The 20,573-nt window shown below is 49.2% G+C and overlaps 7 protein-coding genes across 7 annotated transcripts; all 7 read right to left on the bottom strand.

Annotated features, from left to right (window-relative positions):
* Nucleotides 1-5,113: 5,113 nt before the first annotated feature.
* Nucleotides 5,114-6,381, bottom strand: LDX57_001709 (phosphotransferase family protein; the record flags this gene model as incomplete). Its single annotated transcript, XM_046083354.1, has 2 exons — nt 5,114-5,812; nt 5,866-6,381. 2 exons carry the CDS (start codon nt 6,379-6,381, stop codon nt 5,114-5,116), a joined length of 1,215 nt encoding a protein of 404 aa, XP_045939311.1.
* Nucleotides 6,382-7,570: 1,189 nt separating this feature from the next.
* Nucleotides 7,571-9,776, bottom strand: FLC3_1 (transient receptor potential ion channel family protein; the record flags this gene model as incomplete). Its single annotated transcript, XM_046083353.1, has 2 exons — nt 7,571-9,315; nt 9,410-9,776. The coding sequence occupies 2 exons, from the start codon at nt 9,774-9,776 to the stop codon at nt 7,571-7,573; spliced, it is 2,112 nt and encodes a 703-aa protein (XP_045939310.1).
* A 38-nt stretch (nt 9,777-9,814) lies between these two features.
* On the bottom strand, nt 9,815-11,554 carry LDX57_001707 (NAD(P)/FAD-dependent oxidoreductase; the record flags this gene model as incomplete). Its single annotated transcript, XM_046083352.1, has 2 exons — nt 9,815-10,391; nt 10,446-11,554. The coding sequence occupies 2 exons, from the start codon at nt 11,552-11,554 to the stop codon at nt 10,208-10,210; spliced, it is 1,293 nt and encodes a 430-aa protein (XP_045939309.1). The 3' UTR covers nt 9,815-10,207.
* A 282-nt stretch (nt 11,555-11,836) lies between these two features.
* LDX57_001706 (fungal specific transcription factor domain-containing protein) lies at nt 11,837-14,113 on the bottom strand (the record flags this gene model as incomplete). The annotated part of the gene is made up of 8 exons (XM_046083351.1): nt 11,837-12,226; nt 12,284-13,188; nt 13,237-13,553; nt 13,609-13,752; nt 13,812-13,882; nt 13,942-13,969; nt 14,028-14,050; nt 14,108-14,113. The coding sequence occupies 8 exons, from the start codon at nt 14,111-14,113 to the stop codon at nt 11,837-11,839; spliced, it is 1,884 nt and encodes a 627-aa protein (XP_045939308.1).
* An 845-nt stretch (nt 14,114-14,958) lies between these two features.
* LDX57_001705 (aminoglycoside phosphotransferase family protein) lies at nt 14,959-15,901 on the bottom strand (the record flags this gene model as incomplete). Its single annotated transcript, XM_046083350.1, has 2 exons — nt 14,959-15,311; nt 15,379-15,901. 2 exons carry the CDS (start codon nt 15,899-15,901, stop codon nt 14,959-14,961), a joined length of 876 nt encoding a protein of 291 aa, XP_045939307.1.
* A 1,465-nt stretch (nt 15,902-17,366) lies between these two features.
* On the bottom strand, nt 17,367-18,561 carry LDX57_001704 (putative extracellular thaumatin domain protein). Its single transcript, XM_046083349.1, has one exon. The coding sequence runs from the start codon at nt 18,306-18,308 to the stop codon at nt 17,760-17,762; it is 549 nt and encodes a 182-aa protein (XP_045939306.1). The 5' UTR covers nt 18,309-18,561; the 3' UTR covers nt 17,367-17,759.
* Nucleotides 18,562-19,327: 766 nt separating this feature from the next.
* LDX57_001703 (uncharacterized protein) lies at nt 19,328-19,756 on the bottom strand (the record flags this gene model as incomplete). Its single annotated transcript, XM_046083348.1, has 1 exon — nt 19,328-19,756. The coding sequence occupies one exon, from the start codon at nt 19,754-19,756 to the stop codon at nt 19,328-19,330; it is 429 nt and encodes a 142-aa protein (XP_045939305.1).
* Nucleotides 19,757-20,573: the final 817 nt, after the last annotated feature.

The following is a 20,573-nucleotide window of genomic DNA, read 5'->3' as shown; positions in this document are numbered from 1 at the left end:
ATCGTGAGGATTTCAATTCCCATGCGACGCCTCCAGAATACGGAGGAGAACGAGAAGTCGTCGTTCGGTCACGGGTCGGATGGATGAATCTAGACGGGATGATATACATAAGAAATTCAATTTCACCGACATCATGGACCTGCCTCGTCCTGCTTCAGTTCCGACTCCGAATTCCTACCTAATCCTACCTAAGAAGGTACAGTAGTAACAGTACATACAGTAGTACCTACAGTAGGGGGCAGGCAGAGTGTCGCACCTATTCCCAAAGGAGTTCTAGTAACAAAGCCTCTCTTGATGTATTACTTGCATACCAGGATGGACACGGCTCAAGACTCAGCTGGACGCCACCAGGGAAATAACAGGAATGAAAAATGAAAAACCCCACGCTACCAAAACCACCGGACCTCCCAAGTGTGACGGGTGCGGAGATGGGCCGATGCTCGGGCAGTGACACCGCAGAGGCCACTTTTATGTATTTGAAATTAATCAGAATAAAATAAACAGAAAAATGAGAGAGAAAGCTCCCTGCATTGCAGCCACTAGCGCGATCTATCTTTCTCTCTCTCCCTCTCTTTCTCGCTCTGTCTCTCTCGTTTTCCTCCTCTCTCTCGCTCCGTAGCGCCCGGGGACCATGATGCTCCTCTCTGTATGACCCTGACGCGCCCGGTCCTTGTTTCTGACCCCCGATCCCATTGTGATCGCTCACCCGAGGATCCTGACAGGTAGAAAAACAGGCAGATCTCCATGTTCTACCAGACATAATGAGCAAAAGCAATGAAATTGAGATCAAAAAAAAAAGAATAAAAAATAAAAGCAAAAATCTCTCATACCGATGACAATCTGGGGAAAAGTGGGCCTGATCTCCTTTGTGCACCCAGCACGGACATCCGTGTTACTGCAGACTACCGAAGGTAGCTACTTACTGTAACTATTCCTCTGTCTTATTCTCTCTCTGGCTGTCTTCGGTCGGTCGGCATGGCATGGCATGGATTGGGATCGGAGTCGAAGTAATGGTCCCAATGCATTCCAAAAGAGGGGGGTAAAATGGATAGTGAAGCTTTAAAAGAATCCTCATATCCCTTCTTGCAGTTTCAACTCTTCTTTTCGATTTTCTTCACCTCTTCCAAATTCTACATCTACATACGTACTCTGTACAGACTTGCTCCTGGGTAAATAAACAACTCTACCTAGGTAATCAATCAATCAATCAATCAATCAATCACCTGACTCCCCCAAATACCTACCCCGTCCATACCAGCCATCAAAGACCATCCCTCGATCCACCCAGGACATCCCCTCATTCCCGTCATTGGCATAATATCTCCGAGTGCTTGGACCTCCCATCCATTCCGATCCCCAGAGCTTTCGAAACCGGTTGGAATGACTCTCCCTCACTCACCCACTCACTCACCCACTCACCCACTCACTAACTTCCTCTGACCTCATCTAGGTAGTCCGTCTGCTCGGCCGGCGGGACGGACGGGACAGGCGAGCACCTAGAAACAAAACCGGGCGGAATCGTTCAGCCCGCTTGGCTTGTGGAAAGTTAATTTTTTAATCAATCCTAGGCGTCGACTACCTACAGTACCCTACATACGAGGGTTTTGCTTTTTCGACTGGCTGGTGAAAATCGCAGATTAAGGTTGATGATCATGTCTGGGGTGCGAAAAAGAAAATACATACTCGGTGTAGGTTGTGGAAAAAAGAAAAACAGAAAAAAAAAAAAAAAAAAAGAAAAAGAAAATCTAAAAAAATGGGAATTTACCTAAGGGAGGGAGAAAATCAAGGAAACACAGGCACCGAGCGACCGTACGAGGCGCACATCAGATGAGCACGGCTGGCCCAGTGAGGAAAGCCGTGGGATTTGGGGGATCAGCTAAGGGAGCGCTAGGTTTGATCGCACTGACGGCTCTTCAGTCGGGGAACTTGACTAGCAGGACTGGGTGCGACAAAGTACGATGCTACGGTCAGAGTATAGCATCTATGTCCTCCGTAGTATAGTACAGAAAAGGGCTATCCAGTAGGAACGTCATACGCCTGGAATTGAATTTGATAGGGTGACCAAGGCATGACTGCCACCAACTAGTGTACGAAAAAACTGTGCCTCTAAATTCTAGACCGGATTTTACAGAGACAAGGGTGTTAGAACCTCACTAAGGGTGTTTAGTGCTATGTCTAAGACCGGTGCATCTGCAAGTTATTCAACCTGATACATGTGGCCTTGAGAACACTGAACGACAATCGACGAAAGGAAAAAGAAAATACATACAATAAGATAAATCAAAACATTGTGGGTGAAACAGCTCCACTCGAGAAAAAGGCTGTCTGGGAGAAAACTGGAGGGTTACGTCCTGCTTACTCCATCCGGCCATTGGTTCTGGGGACATGACTCGAGGTACAGTACGGGGTAGCGAGGGAGAGTGTGCAGTGTGCATAGTATGGGTCTATCGCCGGTATACTCCGTGGGCATATGTGTACTGTATCGCGTGGAATTCATGTCATTTTCTACAGGTGCACTGATGCTATTGATATTCTGCCACCTATGTAATGATGGTCCATTTTAAGGAACATGAAGAAGTGGTGGAAATGACAAGTGGAGCCGGGAGGGAGGGTATTCCCGGCGTATCCATCCATCCATTGTTCGCGGTGGAGCCCATAGGTTACCTCCGGCGACAGGAACTGAAGGATTGGAAATCTATCGGATCATGGCGAGCTTGGACCAGGACCCCAACTACTGTAGGTAAGGGGAAGCACGGTTTGCAATGCACCTGTCTGTGTGTACAGTATGTATCTGCAGTTATATGTCGCAAGCACAGATCAAGGTCAATTGCTTTCTGGGTAGTAGCTCTAGCAGCTAAGACGGGTAATTGTGGTAGAACTAAAAAACAGAAATGTAATTCCAGAAATCAACCAAGACCGATGATCCACTGCAGTCTTCCCCAGAGAACCAAGACCACGAATATACCGCAGTCCGTGTGGCGGCAAATAAACTTGCTTCTCACATCCCATCTCGACCGCTGCAGTGTCAGTCAACAGTCAGTCAGTCATTTCATTGTCTCCCTTGCGTGAGAAATGCGGAGATGACAGGGGGATGCCTGTCTACTTTGCGGGTTTTTTGACTTTTGAGCAATGGTCTTTGGACTCTTCATTTTTTGATCTTTGCTTTTTTTTCTTCTCCTTTCTTCTTACCCCGTATTAGAACCTCTCCACTGCACTTTCCATCGAGTCAGATCTGATACGTGCGGGATGTTTTGTCTTGGCAGGTGGCAGTACGGAGGATACAATATGACTTGGATTTGTGATTCTTTTCTTTTTTTTTTCTGTCCCTAAAAAGCCCGTTGCATGTAGTTCAAATTGGCACTGCCCTTAATATGTAAATGTGTACGATAGGTACGGAGTCCATACATAGACTGTGTATGTGTATGAATCTCCCTCGCTCGGGCTGTAAAGTATGTATCTACCTCGGCACCGTATCATTTTTACTAACACACACCCCCTCCCCCACGGTACACAAAACACAAATGAACGAAGAAAATGCCACGATAAGAGTAGCACAGTAGTACAAGAGTACAGAAGAAAAAGCCAAACCAACAATACGAGCAAAAACACACCAAAGACAAAAAAGACATGGGGGGACAGGGCGGGGACCACCTGACCTCATGTCGCTCACGCAAGGAAAGTGGCCCGAGAACGGACCTATCGAAAGCAAGACCGACGATGTGACGCAAGCTAAGTTGGAGGTGGATGATGCGGCAGGGACTGGACTAACTGACTCTGGAGTAGGGAGCATGTCAAAAGACATGTGTGCATACGGTTGTCTATACCTTATTGTTGTTTCCGAAGATTGTTGAGCCTATGATTGTGTCGATAGATACACCATACACATACGTGTACATGGACACTGTACTGTGTATGGTGAGGGCTCGGGGGGGAACAGTACTGCGAGGGTCTAGGCGGCGGGGGGTGGAGGGTTAGCGTTGGTCTGGCTTTGAACGCTTGACTCTTTGGGCGCAGGTTTAGTGTGATGTGCGGAGGACTCTCTATCTGATGGAGCTATCCGGTTTGGGTGGGCGATGCGAAAGTACGGCGCTTTACTGGAAAGGGTAGGATGGGCTGTCAGGTCGGTGGAATTATGGAATTTCATGGTAAGAAATAGATAGGACTTGGGGGAGGAGGTGGTTGAAGCAAAGGAGGCCTGAGGATGTCATGAGAGCAATACGATCTGATCATATTGTCTGACAGAAGGTGACTGAGTTTGGCCATCTACTGTGTAGGATACATCTACTCCGTACTCCGTATGGATTCACAATGAAAAATGAAAAACAAAAGGTGTTGCGGGGTAAATTTAGAGTTCAACTGCATCGCCGAATTCGAGTCCCACCGATTCACTTTCTGGACTTGTGCCTTCGTGTCTTCGGTAGCCTCTTGTTCTCCGCGGTCAGTAATTAATCGACGCTGATAATACTATTATGGTTTATGATACGCAGCAGGGACTACTTCCTTGACCTAGGGTGTAAGAAAATACAAAAATAAACTCAGCCACCGTCAGTCACTAATTCCTGAATAGTTTAGTGCATGATGCTCATGGCTAGACCGGAACAGGCAAGATCGAAATGCTACTAAATTCTACTATTCGGCTCCACCGGATGCGGTCCAGCAGGCTGATTACTTGATCGGGACCGACGTACATGCTTAGCTTACGGCATGGCGGAGACCTTCCTTGGTCTGGCTCTGGTGGCATCAGGTGCTCATCTGTAGGTCTGCCGTTGGTTCCTTGATCTACTGAGGTACTGTTTACTGTGTGCTGATCGGGCTGCGATGCGACCCGGTTCGAAATCAAGGCACATGGCATCCCGAACTTGTGCTTTTTTTTCATTCTGGTAGTTCTCCAGCTGTTTGTTGGGTCTGTCTGCACGTAAGTGAGCAAACGGTCTAGTCCCATGGGGCGGAACGAATGACAAGATTGGTCGGAACGATCCCCGCGGCCGAACTACTGTATAGAAACCTAATGGTGGATGCCCGCCTTACCCACTACTAGGTAACAAAGAACTACATACAACCAAAAGTCCTCCTTTCCTGCCCCCTTTCGGTCGTCGCTGCTTTAACAGCATAGTCAGGTGATCTGATCATGATTGAAGCTTTCCATCACCTTGGAATACCACCCCGGTTTTCCACGTTGGAACAGTCGCATGGCGGTGGCTAGATACTGCCGTTTAGCAGCCTGCAGGGCGGAGGATAGGGAGTATCCGTCAGTTAGCCCTCGTTCCGCCTCTATTTGTTTAACAATGGCAACATAATCATCCCTATCAGTGAGCTTTTGCCTGTTCTCTGCCTCTTTCGGGTACCCAGCCTCGTCATACTTCCATGGGACATCCATAGCAGGCGGGACGATCGATATGGTCAAGGGAAATTCACCTGACATTTCACACGGTCCTGCATATGCGGTCTCCCAATCGATAACCCCAAGCAAGTGGTATTCATCGTCAAACACCATATTGTTATGACCAAAGTCGCCATGACATAACGGAAATGGCCCCTCATTATAAACAGACAATCTCTCTGCATTATCATGCACTAGGGTTTTAACTGTCTTCATAGAGGACAGTATCTCACTAGCATACGAACCAGCTGCGTTTTGAAGCTGGTCTTCGGGGAGACCGAATTCAACCTTGGTGGACCAGGCTCTGAAAAAGTCGGCGGCAGTGTCGAATGGTCCACCAAGAGTAGGCAGCGGCCCGAGTCGATACGATCCATCATCGTTGATTCCAACGATCTTTCCGATTTTTCGTAGCCGGATGTTGAACATCTCGATCTGGGGAAAGACAGGTTAGTAGGACCACGATGCAGCACGGTGCAAGTACATACCTGTATCTTCGCCATGCTAGAATAAACATCCAACTTATGCTCCGGAGGAAGGCTCAGACTCAAATCAATTCCAGAATTTCCCCTGAGACAGTCCATAAGCATGAACTGTGCTCCCACGCTGGAGTCTGGATCGCACTCGATCATATGGACCCGAGGAACAGGTATCTGGCTCTCCTTTTGAACAAAACACATTGTCCTGCACTCGCTCTCCATGGTACCCCGCGCCTCAGCGCAGCTCTCTTGTAAAGGTGGCAACCGGAGTCTCGCCAGCCATCGGACCTGGTCGGCGAACTCCACGACCCGAACCATGTGGTTCTGTCCTAGGCCGATGTGCGGTAATAAACGGCATTCCAACCCATCTCTACCCGCCAAAACAAATCGTACGAGTGCAGCCCAGTCAATCGATTCCAAGAACCTCTCGGCCCGTGATCGCAGAGGACCATCGCCAAGCGAAGAAAAATAAGACCAGCGATAGCCAGCAAAATTCTTGTCTCGACGGCATACCTCGTCGAGCATGATGATAAGCTGAGGTTCGACGAGACAGACGATCCTACAAACGCAGCAATTATGATGATGGGATATACTACTAAAGGGCTGACTAGCTAGCGGTCACACATGCTTAGGGCGGCGTTACTCACCTACTGGCAGCCATCGGTCTAAGTGAACTGCCGTAGTGTTAGATCCCTCTAAGTTGCTACTTGCCCTCCTTATGTGTCTAGCTTGGGCATCAACCGACTAAACCAGGTAACCAACCAACCAAATAACTTACGAAAAAGTACATTCGGACAGATCTAGAATCTTCTTTTCCCGTCATCTAGATAGGACTCATTCAATCCATACTTTTCACGTCTTCTCTTCCTTCCAATACCTCTCCATTCTGCACTATGTTATTCCGGATTCAAATCCGCGGGGAGTCCTGTGCGCAAGTCTCAAGTCCAACTCCCCATGCACCCGCCACCTTGTCGAACAAGCGATCGGCGTTTGTTTTTTCTGTTTTTCCTTCTTACTTTTTTTTCTTTCATTTCTTTTGTTTTTTTAAAAAAAATATAAATATTTTTACCATCTTCCGTTAATTGACCATCGATCGCCCGAGGCCGATGACGTCAAGTATAGATTCCTATACACCATCTCTTTCTTTTCTTTTTGCATCTTAACGTTAGGGGTATTTTTTTTTCTTTTTCTCCCCCTTCCCTCATTTTACCCCATGTTAGCTTCCTCGTTAGTACGCATTGACGAGGCATTTCCTAGTTTTTGGCCTCTCGTGGTGCTCACAGGGGGACGGACGGTGTAGGTACGTACGTACGTACATACATACATGCGTCAAGCGAGGGGCGGAGAATAGCAAGGCTTGATTTGAAATCTGCGCAAGAAAGGGGGGAAAGAGGGGGTCGGGGTGATGATTAGTTGAGTTTATGTAGGCTATATAACTACAGACAGACAGACAGATGGACGGGCAAGTGTGCATTGTGTCTAGTGCTTGCAGGGTGGAGGGTTGGTATTGTTGATAGGGTATTTGCGTACATACATGAAATCCTAGTATTCGATGGCAGAAAAGAAAGAGAAGGATGCCTCGGCTCACGGCGTTCATGGGATCTTATAGTTACAAAATGGAGGATGAAAGCAAGGCCAGGCAATATCCAAGCCAGTTTTTGTTCCTCCTCCTCGTCATTCATAGTAGCCCTTACTGTACACATGTGCAAACGACTCACATCGGTGAAGATGATTGTCGTCGGACTTTACGATCCTCCTGACCTGGTCCTCCCCCGCTGGGGAAGAGGGGCACCGAGAGATCCACCACCGACGTAGGGGACTGTCGTTCATGCAGCGTGACATCTCCGCTTGACTGGCCGCCGTTGAGGGGTCTTGTGCGGGTATCCTTCTGGCTGGCGGCGAGGGGGTTGTTGTCGTTGTCGTTGTCGGTTGCTCCCTGGAGGACCTTGTACAGAGCTGTCGGGGGGTCGCCTCGAGCCGTGGCCCCGAGGGCATGCAGCTCGGATGTCACCAGCTGGCTGTGCGATCGAACAAACGAGTCCCGGTCATCCTGCATGGGCTGGTATCGAATGTCTGGGTTCTTTGAGAGGATTGCATGCACCGAGTCCATTAGAATCAGGACCAGGAGGACCAGGATGAAGGCCGTGTTGAAGACGAAGAAGACGACGCCCATCACCCCCGTGACGAGGCCGGGTTGGTCGAACACGTCGGCGAAGAAAAGGAGGAAGATGGTGTTGATGAAGTTGAGCGCGGTGATCGAGATGTTGTATATGTTGGTCTTCTTGTTCATCCAGGGCCGACAGACACTGACTACAACGAGCATGCCGGTTTGAACTACAAGCAATCCCACCGTCTGGACCACTGGTGCTTCTTGACTCAGGCTGATGAAGGCCGCCCGTAGGAAAGTGTAGGCAATCGACGGGACAATGAAATAGTAGGTCGTGGCCTTGTAGTGCACATAGAGGAACCCCCAGCGACTTAGAAAGGGCGCGTTGGAGTAAAGCAGATATGCCGGGTTCTGATGAGTGACCAACGACCTCTGCGCCAGCCTGATAACCCTAAACGCCGCAAAGCCAATGCTGAGCATCATCCCCAGAAGCGTGACCGCCGCGAGCAAGACTTCTGCTGGGGAATCGTGCTGAGTGAACTCCCACAGGCAGAGAATCAGCATCTGAGGGAACCCAATCAAGACCAGTCGAAACATGACCCCTTTCGCAACAAGGGTCCACTTTTGCCTGAACGTTTTGAGTGAATTCTCGCCTCCGGTTCGAGCGCGAATGTCGCAAAAAGCCTTCAAAGCAGCAACCAGGAGCATCATCACACCTAGAAAGACAACGAAGAATATTAGTCCGGTCAGAAAGATGTTGGTAACTTCGATCCCAGCCCTAAACCCAACTCGCTGAATGCCTCGAGCAACAACGGTGCCTCCATTTCCAGCGCTTCTCTTCTGTCCTGCCCTATTGAGCAACTCCGATGCATGGCGAAGAACCTCCGACGAGCGCTTTTTCATCACATGGACCGAAGTCACCGTAAGATTGGACAGTATCGTCGAGGGGACTCCCCCGGTAGAGCGTTGGTACCAAGTACATATCTTCTCCAGAAACCCAATATGTATGATGCCCATGCTCCACTGAAAATTCTGGGTCCACGACTGTACGATGGGCGGCATGTGAACAGACATCATGCCAAACATGGCCTGGGACTGTATGAACCCGAACAGCGAGACAACGCTGGCCGTGATATGCGTGGCGGCTTTCGAATACCCCAGACTCGAGGTGATTGCCGACGCTGTCAACCCTAGCCCCGATATTATCGCCGTTGTCCATCCCACTCCAGCCTGATAAACTGACTCCCCATTTGACAGAGCCGCTTCGATACAGGTGATCTCCTCGCCGGTTTCCGTAGAGTTGATATAAACGCGGACCGACGCGTCGAGATCGGGGACCGAGTACGCGATACCTAATTGGTTGGTGCAGCCTTGGTCAGCTTTTGACAACGAGAACGAGCCATGTCTGCCTGAGACTGAAACAAGTGAGCAGAGGAATGCCCTTACGAGGAATTTGCGAGACCACATTCTCTGGGATCTTGATGTTGGTGCTCATCATGGGAAGTGGCCCTGCTCGGACCGGACACAGACCATCCAAGCTCATATCGCAGGGGTCTAGTATTTTGCGCAGCGCCTCATATCCATACACTGTCAAGACCAGCTCTGCCTTCACATATCCGGTGATCTTCGACGCCCCATCCAAGCTTAGCGCCATAGACCGATTCTGGGGCGTGAAGACGACATTGAAGTGTTCTGCCGTCAGGCTCAAGCTGTCCGAGCATAAATTAAGTGCGCGAGACTCGATGAGTTCGAGCGGGGATGACGCCGAGGAGAAGAAAAGCACTGAAAGAATGGAAAGGAGATGGAAGCGCATTTCGATGGAATTAATGCCGCAATCGAGAGGTACGAGGAGGTTGGGCAGGATGCGATAGAAACAATGTAGCGATGGATTGAAAATATGTCTCAGGTCATATATACTAGACGGCGAGGAAACGGGGACTCTCCGTGATGGGTGAGGTCGAGGGACTGAAAGGGGAATGTGAAAGTTGAGAGTTGACGGGGTAGGAAAGGTGAATGCGACAGAAGGGCTCAACGTGCAACTGACGTAGTATTTTGTACAACAACTCGAGAAATCCCGGAGTTTTTCGAAATAGAACCGATTGCCCAGCGAAGTATGCCACTATTGGAGTTTCCTCTTTCTAATTATTATTTCTTTTTTTTCCCCCTTCCCCGTCCTATTTTCAAAACAAGCTTCCTGTACTACAATCTCGCGATCATGCACGGACCTTCATCGGTGTCCAACATTCACAGGCGAGCCTGTTCCTTAGGAAGAAGCACTCGTCTCGGAGGTCCTCCTCGGCTGCCATCGCCCTTCGAAATACGGTTAGCAGTTGCCGTCCATGCCCATTTATCCCGTTGCTCCTGCGACGCTTTTCGCTCGAAACTGTCCGCCACATAGCGGCCCAGCACAGGTAAGAACTTGAAGGCACTTCAATTCAATTAGCATGTTGCACAAGATATCAGTAGCATAACCAGAACTTACTGTCCACTTCCGCCCGTTGCCAGGAACAGGCCGTCGTGTTCCGGATGATAGTCCACGATGAAATCTCCCTTAGGAGTATCGGTATACCAGCATAACCGACGCTGGACGAACGGACGATCCTTAAACCGCGGCAAGAACAAAGCCAGACCTTCCCTCAAAGACTTTTCTGCGTCTGCCGGTAGGAAAGGTGATTGAGAAGACATCTTGGGGGCAGAGAAAGAAGAATCGGACTGTCGATGTGGCGAGTGGGTGGTCGTTTCAAACCCATAGCCATGACGGGCCATTTTCAACAGATTGGTGCCGGGGGTAGGAGGGAAGGCAAACCATCCTGTGCTCAGGTTGATCATGACGGGACAATTCTGCATCTCCTTTGCTTCTTCGGGAGTGAGCTGCACAAAGGCAACCGGCTGACCCGTCGAAATTGTCCGATTACCAGTGTCAATCAAGTATGGCGTCCAGGCACCCGTGGCCAGGATCACGGTATCCGCAGAGACGCTCGTCCCTGCCGCCGTTCTCACCCCCACCACCCTGCTCTTCGTTGAACCAGTTTTGATGATGAGGTTGTTGACAGTTCCGCATTTTCCTGTCAAGAAGGATATGCCAGCCTGCGAGCACTTCTGGGCCAGGTGCGTAATACTCCCCTCTGCATCGGCCCATCCACACTCGGTGTTCCAGTACCCTTGCATGTCTGACAGATCGCCATGAATTCCTGGATGCCTCTCCGTCGCTTCATTGCCTTGAAAAGTCTGAATGGTGACGCTAGCCCCTAAGCTCTCCAAATTCTGCTTAGATTGATCGAGGTATGAATGCTCGGTAGAACCTTTCGATTGCGCGCACAAAAGACCACTGCGGTGGAAAAACTGTGCATATTCGGCGTTCCATCCTTTCATGGCATCTAGGCCCATTCGAGCATAGAATACGTCGGCATAATCGGGACGAATGATACGAGACACATCGACGCTAGAACCATCGGGAACAGGAGGGAGTCGACGATCAAAAACGGTGATATTAGTGTAGCCACGCTCGGAGAGCTCCAGGGCAGTAGAGAGGCCGAACACGCCGGCTCCAATTATAACAATTGAATTCAATTTGGAAGATTGGGACATCATGCAAAAAGAAAAAGAAAATCTTGAATGCGAGTCGAGTTATCGGCAAGGCGAACATTCTTATATTCAAGCCCTGTGAAGATGACGTTCCACGCCCCGAGAGCCGGTGGGGACGGACCCGGTCCGTGTTTTGGACCGGATGTTGATTGGGTTGATTCAACTGATCACGTCGGATTGTAGAGAAGCTGAAAGATGCTATCTCACGGCCAACATCAATTGTTTTGTTCTTGCTTTTCCTCAACCCCAGTGATCGTTCATTCAGAACTAATAGAAGGCTGTTAGTCCCTACAAACCGCCATGTAAGTTGAGACTAGACTGGCCCTCTACCCGCGAGAAGATGGAGAGATCAATGTCGCTAAAAAGGTCGTTGTTCAGAGTCGAAGTTGGAAAAAAGATCGGGGATTGTAGGGCTTGATATTCTGCGGAGCCAAGATAGTCATTGGAATAACCCCCATCGGGCACAGAGGAAGGCTCATGCAGAGGGGCAAGATGTTGCGTTTCAACACGCTGCCCACTTGGTGCCACTAGATACGTAGATGGATCAAAGTCAGAACTTGGTAGGTCGGAATCGAGCAAATCCCATAGCAGAGATTGTTTGAGCGACGGAATGCCTCTGTTTCCGGTTGTTTCGTGGGCTTGTCGCGCAAGGCTTTGTATGAACTCTAGACCGCCCACCTTTTGGACTCATTAGCTCTATATGGACAAGGTAGTAGCAGTTTCTGATGAACTTACTACAGAGGAGAATTGCGGCCATTTCCTATTTATTGCGATTAAAAGTCGTTGACAATCTGCAAAGTCAGAGCGTGCCCTATCCGCCACAGCTTCGTCACTGGCAAACTGGAATATCCAATGGATTGTTGCAGAAATAACAAGAAAATGGCCTAAGAGAGGGTCATTGAGCTCGAACCCAAGAAGATCCCATGTACGCAAAAGACGCACTATCCATCCCGAGTGAAGGAGTGCCTGATCGACAGTTTGCTGGAGGAAAGATGGCGGTGGGTATTTGGCACTGAATTTGCGAGAATTGGTAATGTAGAAAATCGGGTGATGCAAGAGCGCATGCCCTGCATGAAAGCACACCTGGTGCTGTATCCACACCGTCCAATAATATCGGTTTTGGGAGAAATCGTTTAGTGCTATATCTTGAAAACCCACGTTCTTTAATCGATGCATCTGGGCAAGACCTGCCTCGAATTGACGATATTTCGCCATTAAAATGTGGTAGGAAGAAGAGACCAACCAAGGGTCCTCACCCTGTCCAAGTCGTAACTGTCTGGAATATGCTACAACGTCACCCCATAGTGAGATCAACTGCAGACAGTATGCGTTGACTCCCAGGTCAGTAGTCGCACTGCTGGCAGCGGAATAGGGCACACTGGAGGCACCTAGGTCAATGACTGTAGGTGGCCGTGCTGGGCTGGGAGGGTAACTGAGGTTGGCTAGTGGGGGAGTGTCGATTTGGAGCAAAGTCGGGCCTGATGTGAACGCCCTCTCAAGGACGAATACACTCCATAAGCACCTTGCCTTTTGTTCCGTGGTTGTTGTAGTCCCCACTGGTGACCTCAGATGATTTTGGGGTGTAAGGACAAGTCGAGAGGCAATGCCTATGTTCATCCACATCCGTGATCGACGGCCGGCTGAACGGAATTAGCTGGGGGTTTGCGCAATCTAGAAGATAATCCTACCGGCGAGGTCACTTAAGGTGAGTAAGCAAAGAGACTGCAAGATTTCCACCGATGAATTTCCTTCAGTTGCCAGATACAATGCAGTCCCACGAGCCGAACGAACGTAAAAGTCAATTGCCTCTTCTTTCGCAACTCCGAAGAACGCATGGTCCGAGAAAAGCATCGTGATCGCTAAGAAACTTCGCAAGAGAAAAGGCGGGAAACTGGCAGCTTGTGCAGCCAGTGTGTCGACGTCAAAAATAGATAGAGGTTGTGCGTGGAGCCTGGCTTTGTATACTTCAACAAAGTGCAAAAGAACCTCGGGCGGAGGATGAGGACTGAGAAGGACAGTTAGCCAACAATGTTCTTCTCTAACTCATATCCTCTACATACTATTCAGAGGCATTGAAGCAAGGCACCGAGGCTTCCGTGGTCTCGTTGGCTGTGTCCCGGGGCGTATCTGTGACTTCTGGCTGTCGTTGCGACGCCCTTGCATCTGATAAACTCGGGTCTGGATTTCCGCGCTCAGTAAGGGCTCTACCATGAATCAGAATGCCATTCTTCGAGCCCATACAACAGTGTCTCGCATTACTCACTGCAGAACATCATTCATTCGTTCCATTTGAGACTCGAGACGTCGTAACCGCTCCTTACTATCATTCTTGGACTTTAGACAGGTTAGTGGCAAACCACATCCACAGATGGCGGGAAGGAAACTCGGCCTACTTTGAGATCCCGACAAGGCTCATCCTTCCTACTGTATGTGCATCGTTGGTTTAGTCTACGGCAGAACGAGCACGCCGGCTTTTCACCTGGACATTTCGTCTTCTTTCTTCTACGCGGAATCAGTTGTTGGTGAAGCCACTAGAGCAATTCCTGCGACTGAACTTACCGACATGGCTCACAAGCATGTCGAGCCCGAGACTCGAGGGGTGACGCACGCTCATTCATGATGCATGGTAGAATCGGAGAATTGAGTACTTTGACGATCAATGAAGACTCGATCGGCGGCGAACCCGGAAGACCGTCCGCCGCTCACGTGAAGCCTTCCGTCCGCCGAGAAATCGCGGCGGGCCCCGTCTTCCGCTCACGTGATAACTTTCATAGTCCTGAGTTATCGGGCCTTGTGATTTTCTTTTCTACAATGAATCCAGCAAGGAACTGTGTCGGAAGATTCTACCAAGATTTTCATGCTTCCTTTATTTTCTACTACACAATTCTCAAGATGCCGGTTCATGTGTATTTCCGCACATCCGGTGACATACATCTATCCCAGCGCACAGTAATTATAACGGGAGTTGACGTTGGCACAGGCACACTATAAATACTACAATCAAGCACCAAAGAAAAAAAAAGGTCATGTTCTTGACAAGACTGTGCTATCGATGGCTAATCACTGGATACGAAATATCCTTGGATCGAGCAACTGGAATTTGTAGCTAGCGTTTCGCCTTGTGTTAGGAGGACAGTGCTTGCGGCTGAGACCAGAATAGCACCCACCCTTCGGAATTGATTGGTGATTGTGAACTTCACATGGATCAGGGTTCGATCGAGAACCTTCAGGAGGTCAAAAGTGAAATGCTCGATTCCCAAATAAGCGCCTGGTTTTGACAGCAAGCATCTGTATCAACCAGACAACACCGCGAGTATCTGAGAGCGATTTCAATCAAAAGCTTCTGAAAAAAGTTCTTATATGTACCTACCTAGCAACCACGCCACGCCTCTCCTTGCGCAAAGCGACACTTAAATCAGCAATTTCTCCATAATAAACGCATGCATAAAATACTCCGCATGATACGGCCTCAAAGCCCTCATCAAACAATCCGTCCAATCACTCTGCCATCCCCAGATCAGGAACGCTTTCGCAAACTCCCAGTACTCCGGATACCAGCCGCTCAGCTCCCAATCGATGATGGCAGCCAAGTCTCCATCTTTCACCATGATGTTTGGGGGTCGGAGGTCGCCGTGGGCGAAGAGAATGCGGTGGGTGTCGGGAAGCATGCCGTCGAGAAAGGATTTGATGTGTCGTTTTGGGGCGGACTTTAGGTAAGTTTCGATGAGGGTTTTGTTGAATGAGGATTCGGTGGGGAAGGGGCCTTCCAATGCTCGTGTGTTAGCTAGGGGAAATGGCTACTATCTGTGGTCTCAAATGACATAACATACCCTTGTCAGGAGAAGTTGACAAGCTGTGATCGGTAACCGGCCCATGATTCACAGAGCCAATATATCCCTCGCCATCCATATCTCGGAGTTCCTGGACATAACCAGCGAGCTGTTCCGAGATCCGAGTTTTATCGACATCGCTGAGCTGATCCCACGCAACGTCCAGCGTCACACCATCAACCAGAGTCATAAAGATATACGTATCGTAGTAACTCCCATAATCGTCCAGGTCCCGATCAATCGGCCCATACGTGTAGTATGCGAACACCTTAGGCACCGGGACCGTTGTGCTTCGCGCGACGTAGAGCATGCTCTCGGCCTCGATGATCTTGATATGAGGACCAAATTTAACGGCTACGGTGGGGGATAATATAAGGATGATGACGCCATGGCAGAAGATGAGGTTGTTGGGATCTTTGCAGTGCTCTTGGATGGTATCCGGGTGCGGCGGAGTGAACTCTGGGACTGAGTAATGGATATTCAATTGGGGTTTGGAGTGATGAGAGGGAGGAGGTTCTGTCATTGCAGTGGGATGTGGGCAGAGCGTCCCTGGACGTGGTTTACTCGGAAAAACAAACAATGTCTGGTCACCCGATAACGTGCCTTGGCTTGGGAAGAGATTCATGTGATTTGGTCCCTCCACTATCCATCTTCGTTACAATTCACAAACCGATCATCATCAGCTCGAATGACCTGGGCCAACCGTCGAATCTAGGCATAACATTACAAGCAAATCGTAAGAGAGAATTATGCACCCCGAAAATAAATCGCGACGCGCCACTTTCTCGCATCGGTCTTCATCTAGGTTAAGTCTAGAGAAACATGAAGGGCGTTTCTAGTTATCAGAGAGAAGAGAAGTCATCTACAATACAACCTTGACAGCGACCCTCCAAATCACATGATAGAACCAAGCAGGCTAGACTTTTTATACTTGTTTCATAACCAAAGTATATAATTCCAGGAATGTGACCTTCCCTTGGCATAGCCTACAACTGAAAGCAAGAGTACATGAAGTGAGAACCTGTAAGCAACAATCTCTGGAAGAAAAGTAGCCGGAGATGGCGGAATTGCATCGTCGATGATGATGTCATCACCACCGGACCGGTTGAGCTCAAGTCAAGATCGTGAAGCATGCCGTTCTGGTCTGCGCTGGGTTGTCGCAATGAATTACTAATTCCAATTATTGTTCTCGCCAAGTCTTGACAGCAAGCGTGCTCGTACAATGGACAATGGACACGCTTTCTGGTACTCTGTAGACTCACAACTGAAACATAGCGGCGCCAACTGTAACCTCGACCGCCAAAAGTCATGAAGTCAGACATCGTGCGGGAAAATTCTCCTCAAAGGCTATTTCCAACTCAATTTTTAATTCTCCCCAAGGATAACGATAATATCAAAGAACGGAAAACCTAAACAAGACCAGTAACACAACAGCTGACTAACCAGCCACCACTCACCGTAGGAAAACTGTACGGTGTACGGAGTAAAGTCAGACAATATTGATGATAATGCCCGAGTTGTCCAAGACTCACCCACGAATCTAGGCTCGCCACGCGCAATAAGAGTCTAGACTCTCGCCCCGACAAGAATTGGCCCTAAAAATGCCTCATTGTTAGCGTTGAAACCTCCAACTTCCAAAGGAAAGTGCTCCGGAAGTGTCTAACAAACACACAAAGCCAATAAGATCGGGATCAAGATCGGGTGGACTCAATCGGCGCCAATCTGACTGGACGGGACCGCATGGCGTCAGGGATCCACTTGGCGTCGGTCGTTTAGTTGGTGCATTTCGCATTGTGAGTTTTGACTTTTGAGAGAGGAAGATCCACTGTGGCCAAACACCGGTCAAAGGCTTGGTTTTTTGGTTTCTCCTCGGTAGGTTTGTTGCATGTCAGCCCTAATGGGGTGGGCTGTGGCCTGGGCCCGGAGTTTGAGTCCGGGCTTTTTACTCACGGTCTTCTACAATGGTTTTCCGGAGGGAGGAATTTACTGTATGATGGAAGAGCATTTGTTTTTTTTTCTCAAAAAGGTGAAAAGTTGATTGTATCAAAGGTATCGTCGAAGGAAAGTAAAAAGTATATCTGAGAAAGGTAAAAAACGATCAAACAAAGGAAGGACAAAGTCTATCTCTTGAAATCGAAAGTCTTTCGCAAAAAAACCCACCCAACTCCACAAAGGTGATCTCAAATCACAGCCCGATTTTCCAATTTTCCCATTTCCGTTTCCGTTTGCATCCATTTTCCGTGGTAGCGTCAAGTCATGTTCATAAAGGAGGAGGAAGATGATGCAGGATGATTGACATCATCCCGGATCATTTCCCGTGAGCCACTCATCTAGAGCGCATCTTCTTAATTTTTTTTGGTTCCTCGTGAGAGCCAGATAATCTAGTTACCCAAGCTCAGCTGGAACGAGGTATCGATAGGGCAGCCGTGCGTAGCATGGTCATCCTTAGGCTGGAGGTAAGCCTCGGCGCAAGCCGTGTCGCCAGCACCGCAGTTGACGCTGGGGCAGTCGGTGCTAGTCTGGCTAGGCTGGACGGAGAAACCGTTCTTGGTGAAGCTGGAGTCGGAGCCCATATCGATGCAGGACATGTCCCAGAAGATGGTGTCGCCGGACTGGGTGTACTCGAACTGCAGCACGTCGGACTGGTCCTCGGTCATGGACAGCTTGATGGAGATGCCGCCGCCGTTGTCGTTGCTTTGCCACGATTCCTGGTAGTTGCCGCCGCCCGCAGAGAGGGTATGCATGTGACTGACTCTATCAGACACAGACCACGCGTAGACGGTGGAATCCAGGTTGTTGACGATGTTGACGCCGCCGCCGCCGTCGCGACGAGTGATGGTGCCAGCAGCGGTGCCGTTGGTGGTGGCGTTCAGGTAGTAGGGAAGGGCCGTGGCGAGAGTGGCCATGAGAGGGAGGGACTTGAACATCATTTTGATTTTTAGAATGTGGTGTTCTTTCTTGAACTTGAAAGAAGGATAGTGAAGTCTGAAGAGACTAAGTATAGAGAAAGTGGAGTGTAGAGAATGAAGTCTGTACAACAGACAAAAAGACTGATAGTCAAGAAAGAAAAAAAGAAGGACGATTCGAATGAATCAAAAAGAGAAAGACAGAACTATAGAGATAGACTGATCAAGAGAATGTTGTTGTTGAAGAGAATCCCAATCCGACGACGACGGACAGGGTACTTATATGTCGTTTCCCCCCCGAATAGGCTTCGGTGCCTGTCCGCCACGAAACACTGGATACCAGAGGCGCAGGGGCAACAAACTCTAACGGCATGGCGAAGATGAACGGTTCCCCACCGTCAAACCCTTCTTTGCTCTCGACCCAGATAGTCGGCGTGTTTGGAAACCGGTTGGAGATCGGAAGGCCTGGATCTTTGAACTGCCGGGGCTGGCATGAAACGTCGGGGAGATGGAGACCCTCTGGTTGGTTGTACCCACGTCTTTTGTGGCACTCCCAGTGTGTCATTGCCTGCTAGACAATGGGAGACAGACAGAGAGAGGGCGGGAAATGCATGCTGTCTACAGATGTGTCAGGTCGGTGAGATTGCAATCCACCGCAATCTAAGCTGCATGCGCGCGCGATGTCATGTCCGTCGGAGATTGGACAGGATGGATTTCTAATGTGCCGTACTTGACATACATTACTTTCTGTTCGTAGTCTACAATGGAGTAATTGATTGATCATCTGTCATTCACTACTGTATCCGAGAAAGGCCTCAAAAAGAGGACAAGAAAGACAAGACGTTCTCGACTGATCCATTCAATGATCCTGGTCTATCACACAAAGCACCAAGACTTGGGCCAAGCCCGACCAGACGAGACGAGACCCTACAGGGATCAAAGATCACGAAACAAACAGAGACCAACGCAACTCCAACGGAATTTGACCGTCAGCCAAGGCGAGTGGCCAGTCAAACTCTGCCTAACTGTTAGTGGCAATACTACTATATGTGGACTATTTCGTGCACATAAGCATTAAGCATACAGAAAGTGCGTGCATAAAAAACCCTAGCCCTAGCGACCCACGGAATCATCGGCTTCAAATCCTTCTTCTGCCCTTCTTTTCCTTTCTTTTCTCCGGCGAGGCGCCCTCTCTTCCCACGGATCCACCGCCATCTCCAACGAAAAAATTCCCCTCCGATCCACTGCTCATTGTTTTGCCATTGGACCAAGTCTACACTTTTGTGGGGAAGGATGACGCTGCCATGCTCAAAGCTTTCCACGCTTTGACTGCCCTCCTCTGCCTGCCTCAAGTTCGCCATGTGCGGATATCTTCCCTCATTCTCGTCCGTGGGTCTTTTGGCCGGGAAAATCCTCGGTAGATTTCCCTTCTTCTTGGTTCGTTGTCTCTTATCCGATTCTTCCGACTTCATAACCAGAGTACCCTATTGACTGGAATCACCCAACGTAAGGACTTTTCTCGGTCAGACTGATTATTGGGTTCTCAGTGTACAGAAGGCGGATGTTTAGCCTATCTGAAATGCAGGTACCAAATCACTGGCCTTAGGAGTAGTTATTCTCTCCGGCTTTTGGGTGTCAGGTTTTGCCGATCCTTGTTGGTCCCTTTTTTGGTTTTCTTGTCTTCTTTTTCTCTCTTCGGTTCCTTTCTTTGCGCTTTGTGGTTCCGTGTTTGAGATTTTTCTTTTTTCTTTCTCTCTGTTCCTGGAGATTCACAGACGGACTAGTCAGACACTGACACTGAGTCTGACAGAGATCGCTCGGTAGCCGAACCTGTCACTGTGACTTGACAGACTAGGCATCTTAGTCGATACTTTATTTTCATTGGTATGGCTGATATCCCCACTTACCTCTTCCATCTTGTTCCTGTTCCTTTTCCTTTTTCTTTCCTTTTCTGGTTTCTTGTTTGCCATCACCTCGGTTTCTCTGCTTATGGGTGGCACATAATGGCTCAGCTCAGACTCTGGCTCTGGTTCAGGGACAAAGGGTCAAGAACAGGGTCAGGGTCAGGGACTTTCTCCTCCCTTCGATCAGACTCCATAGTTCTTGTGCCCCTCTCGGTGAAACAGTGCTCCAACCAGAAATTCTGTTCCCCTCTTCCTCTTTTGCTGACAAAAAGAAAGAAAAAGAAAAAGGGACAGCGCATGCGACCATGGTCTACCTGACGGTCCTTACCCGACTTGGTCCGGGGCCTGTCTACAAGTCTGGTTGGATCCAGCCATGCTGATACCG

The sequence above is a fragment of the Aspergillus melleus genome, assembly GCF_016097325.1.
Source record: "Aspergillus melleus strain CBS 546.65 chromosome Unknown contig1, whole genome shotgun sequence".
NCBI lineage: Eukaryota > Fungi > Ascomycota > Eurotiomycetes > Eurotiales > Aspergillaceae > Aspergillus > Aspergillus melleus.
Note: the sequence above shows the minus strand (reverse complement) of the source record. Positions and strands in the feature narration are given on the sequence as shown.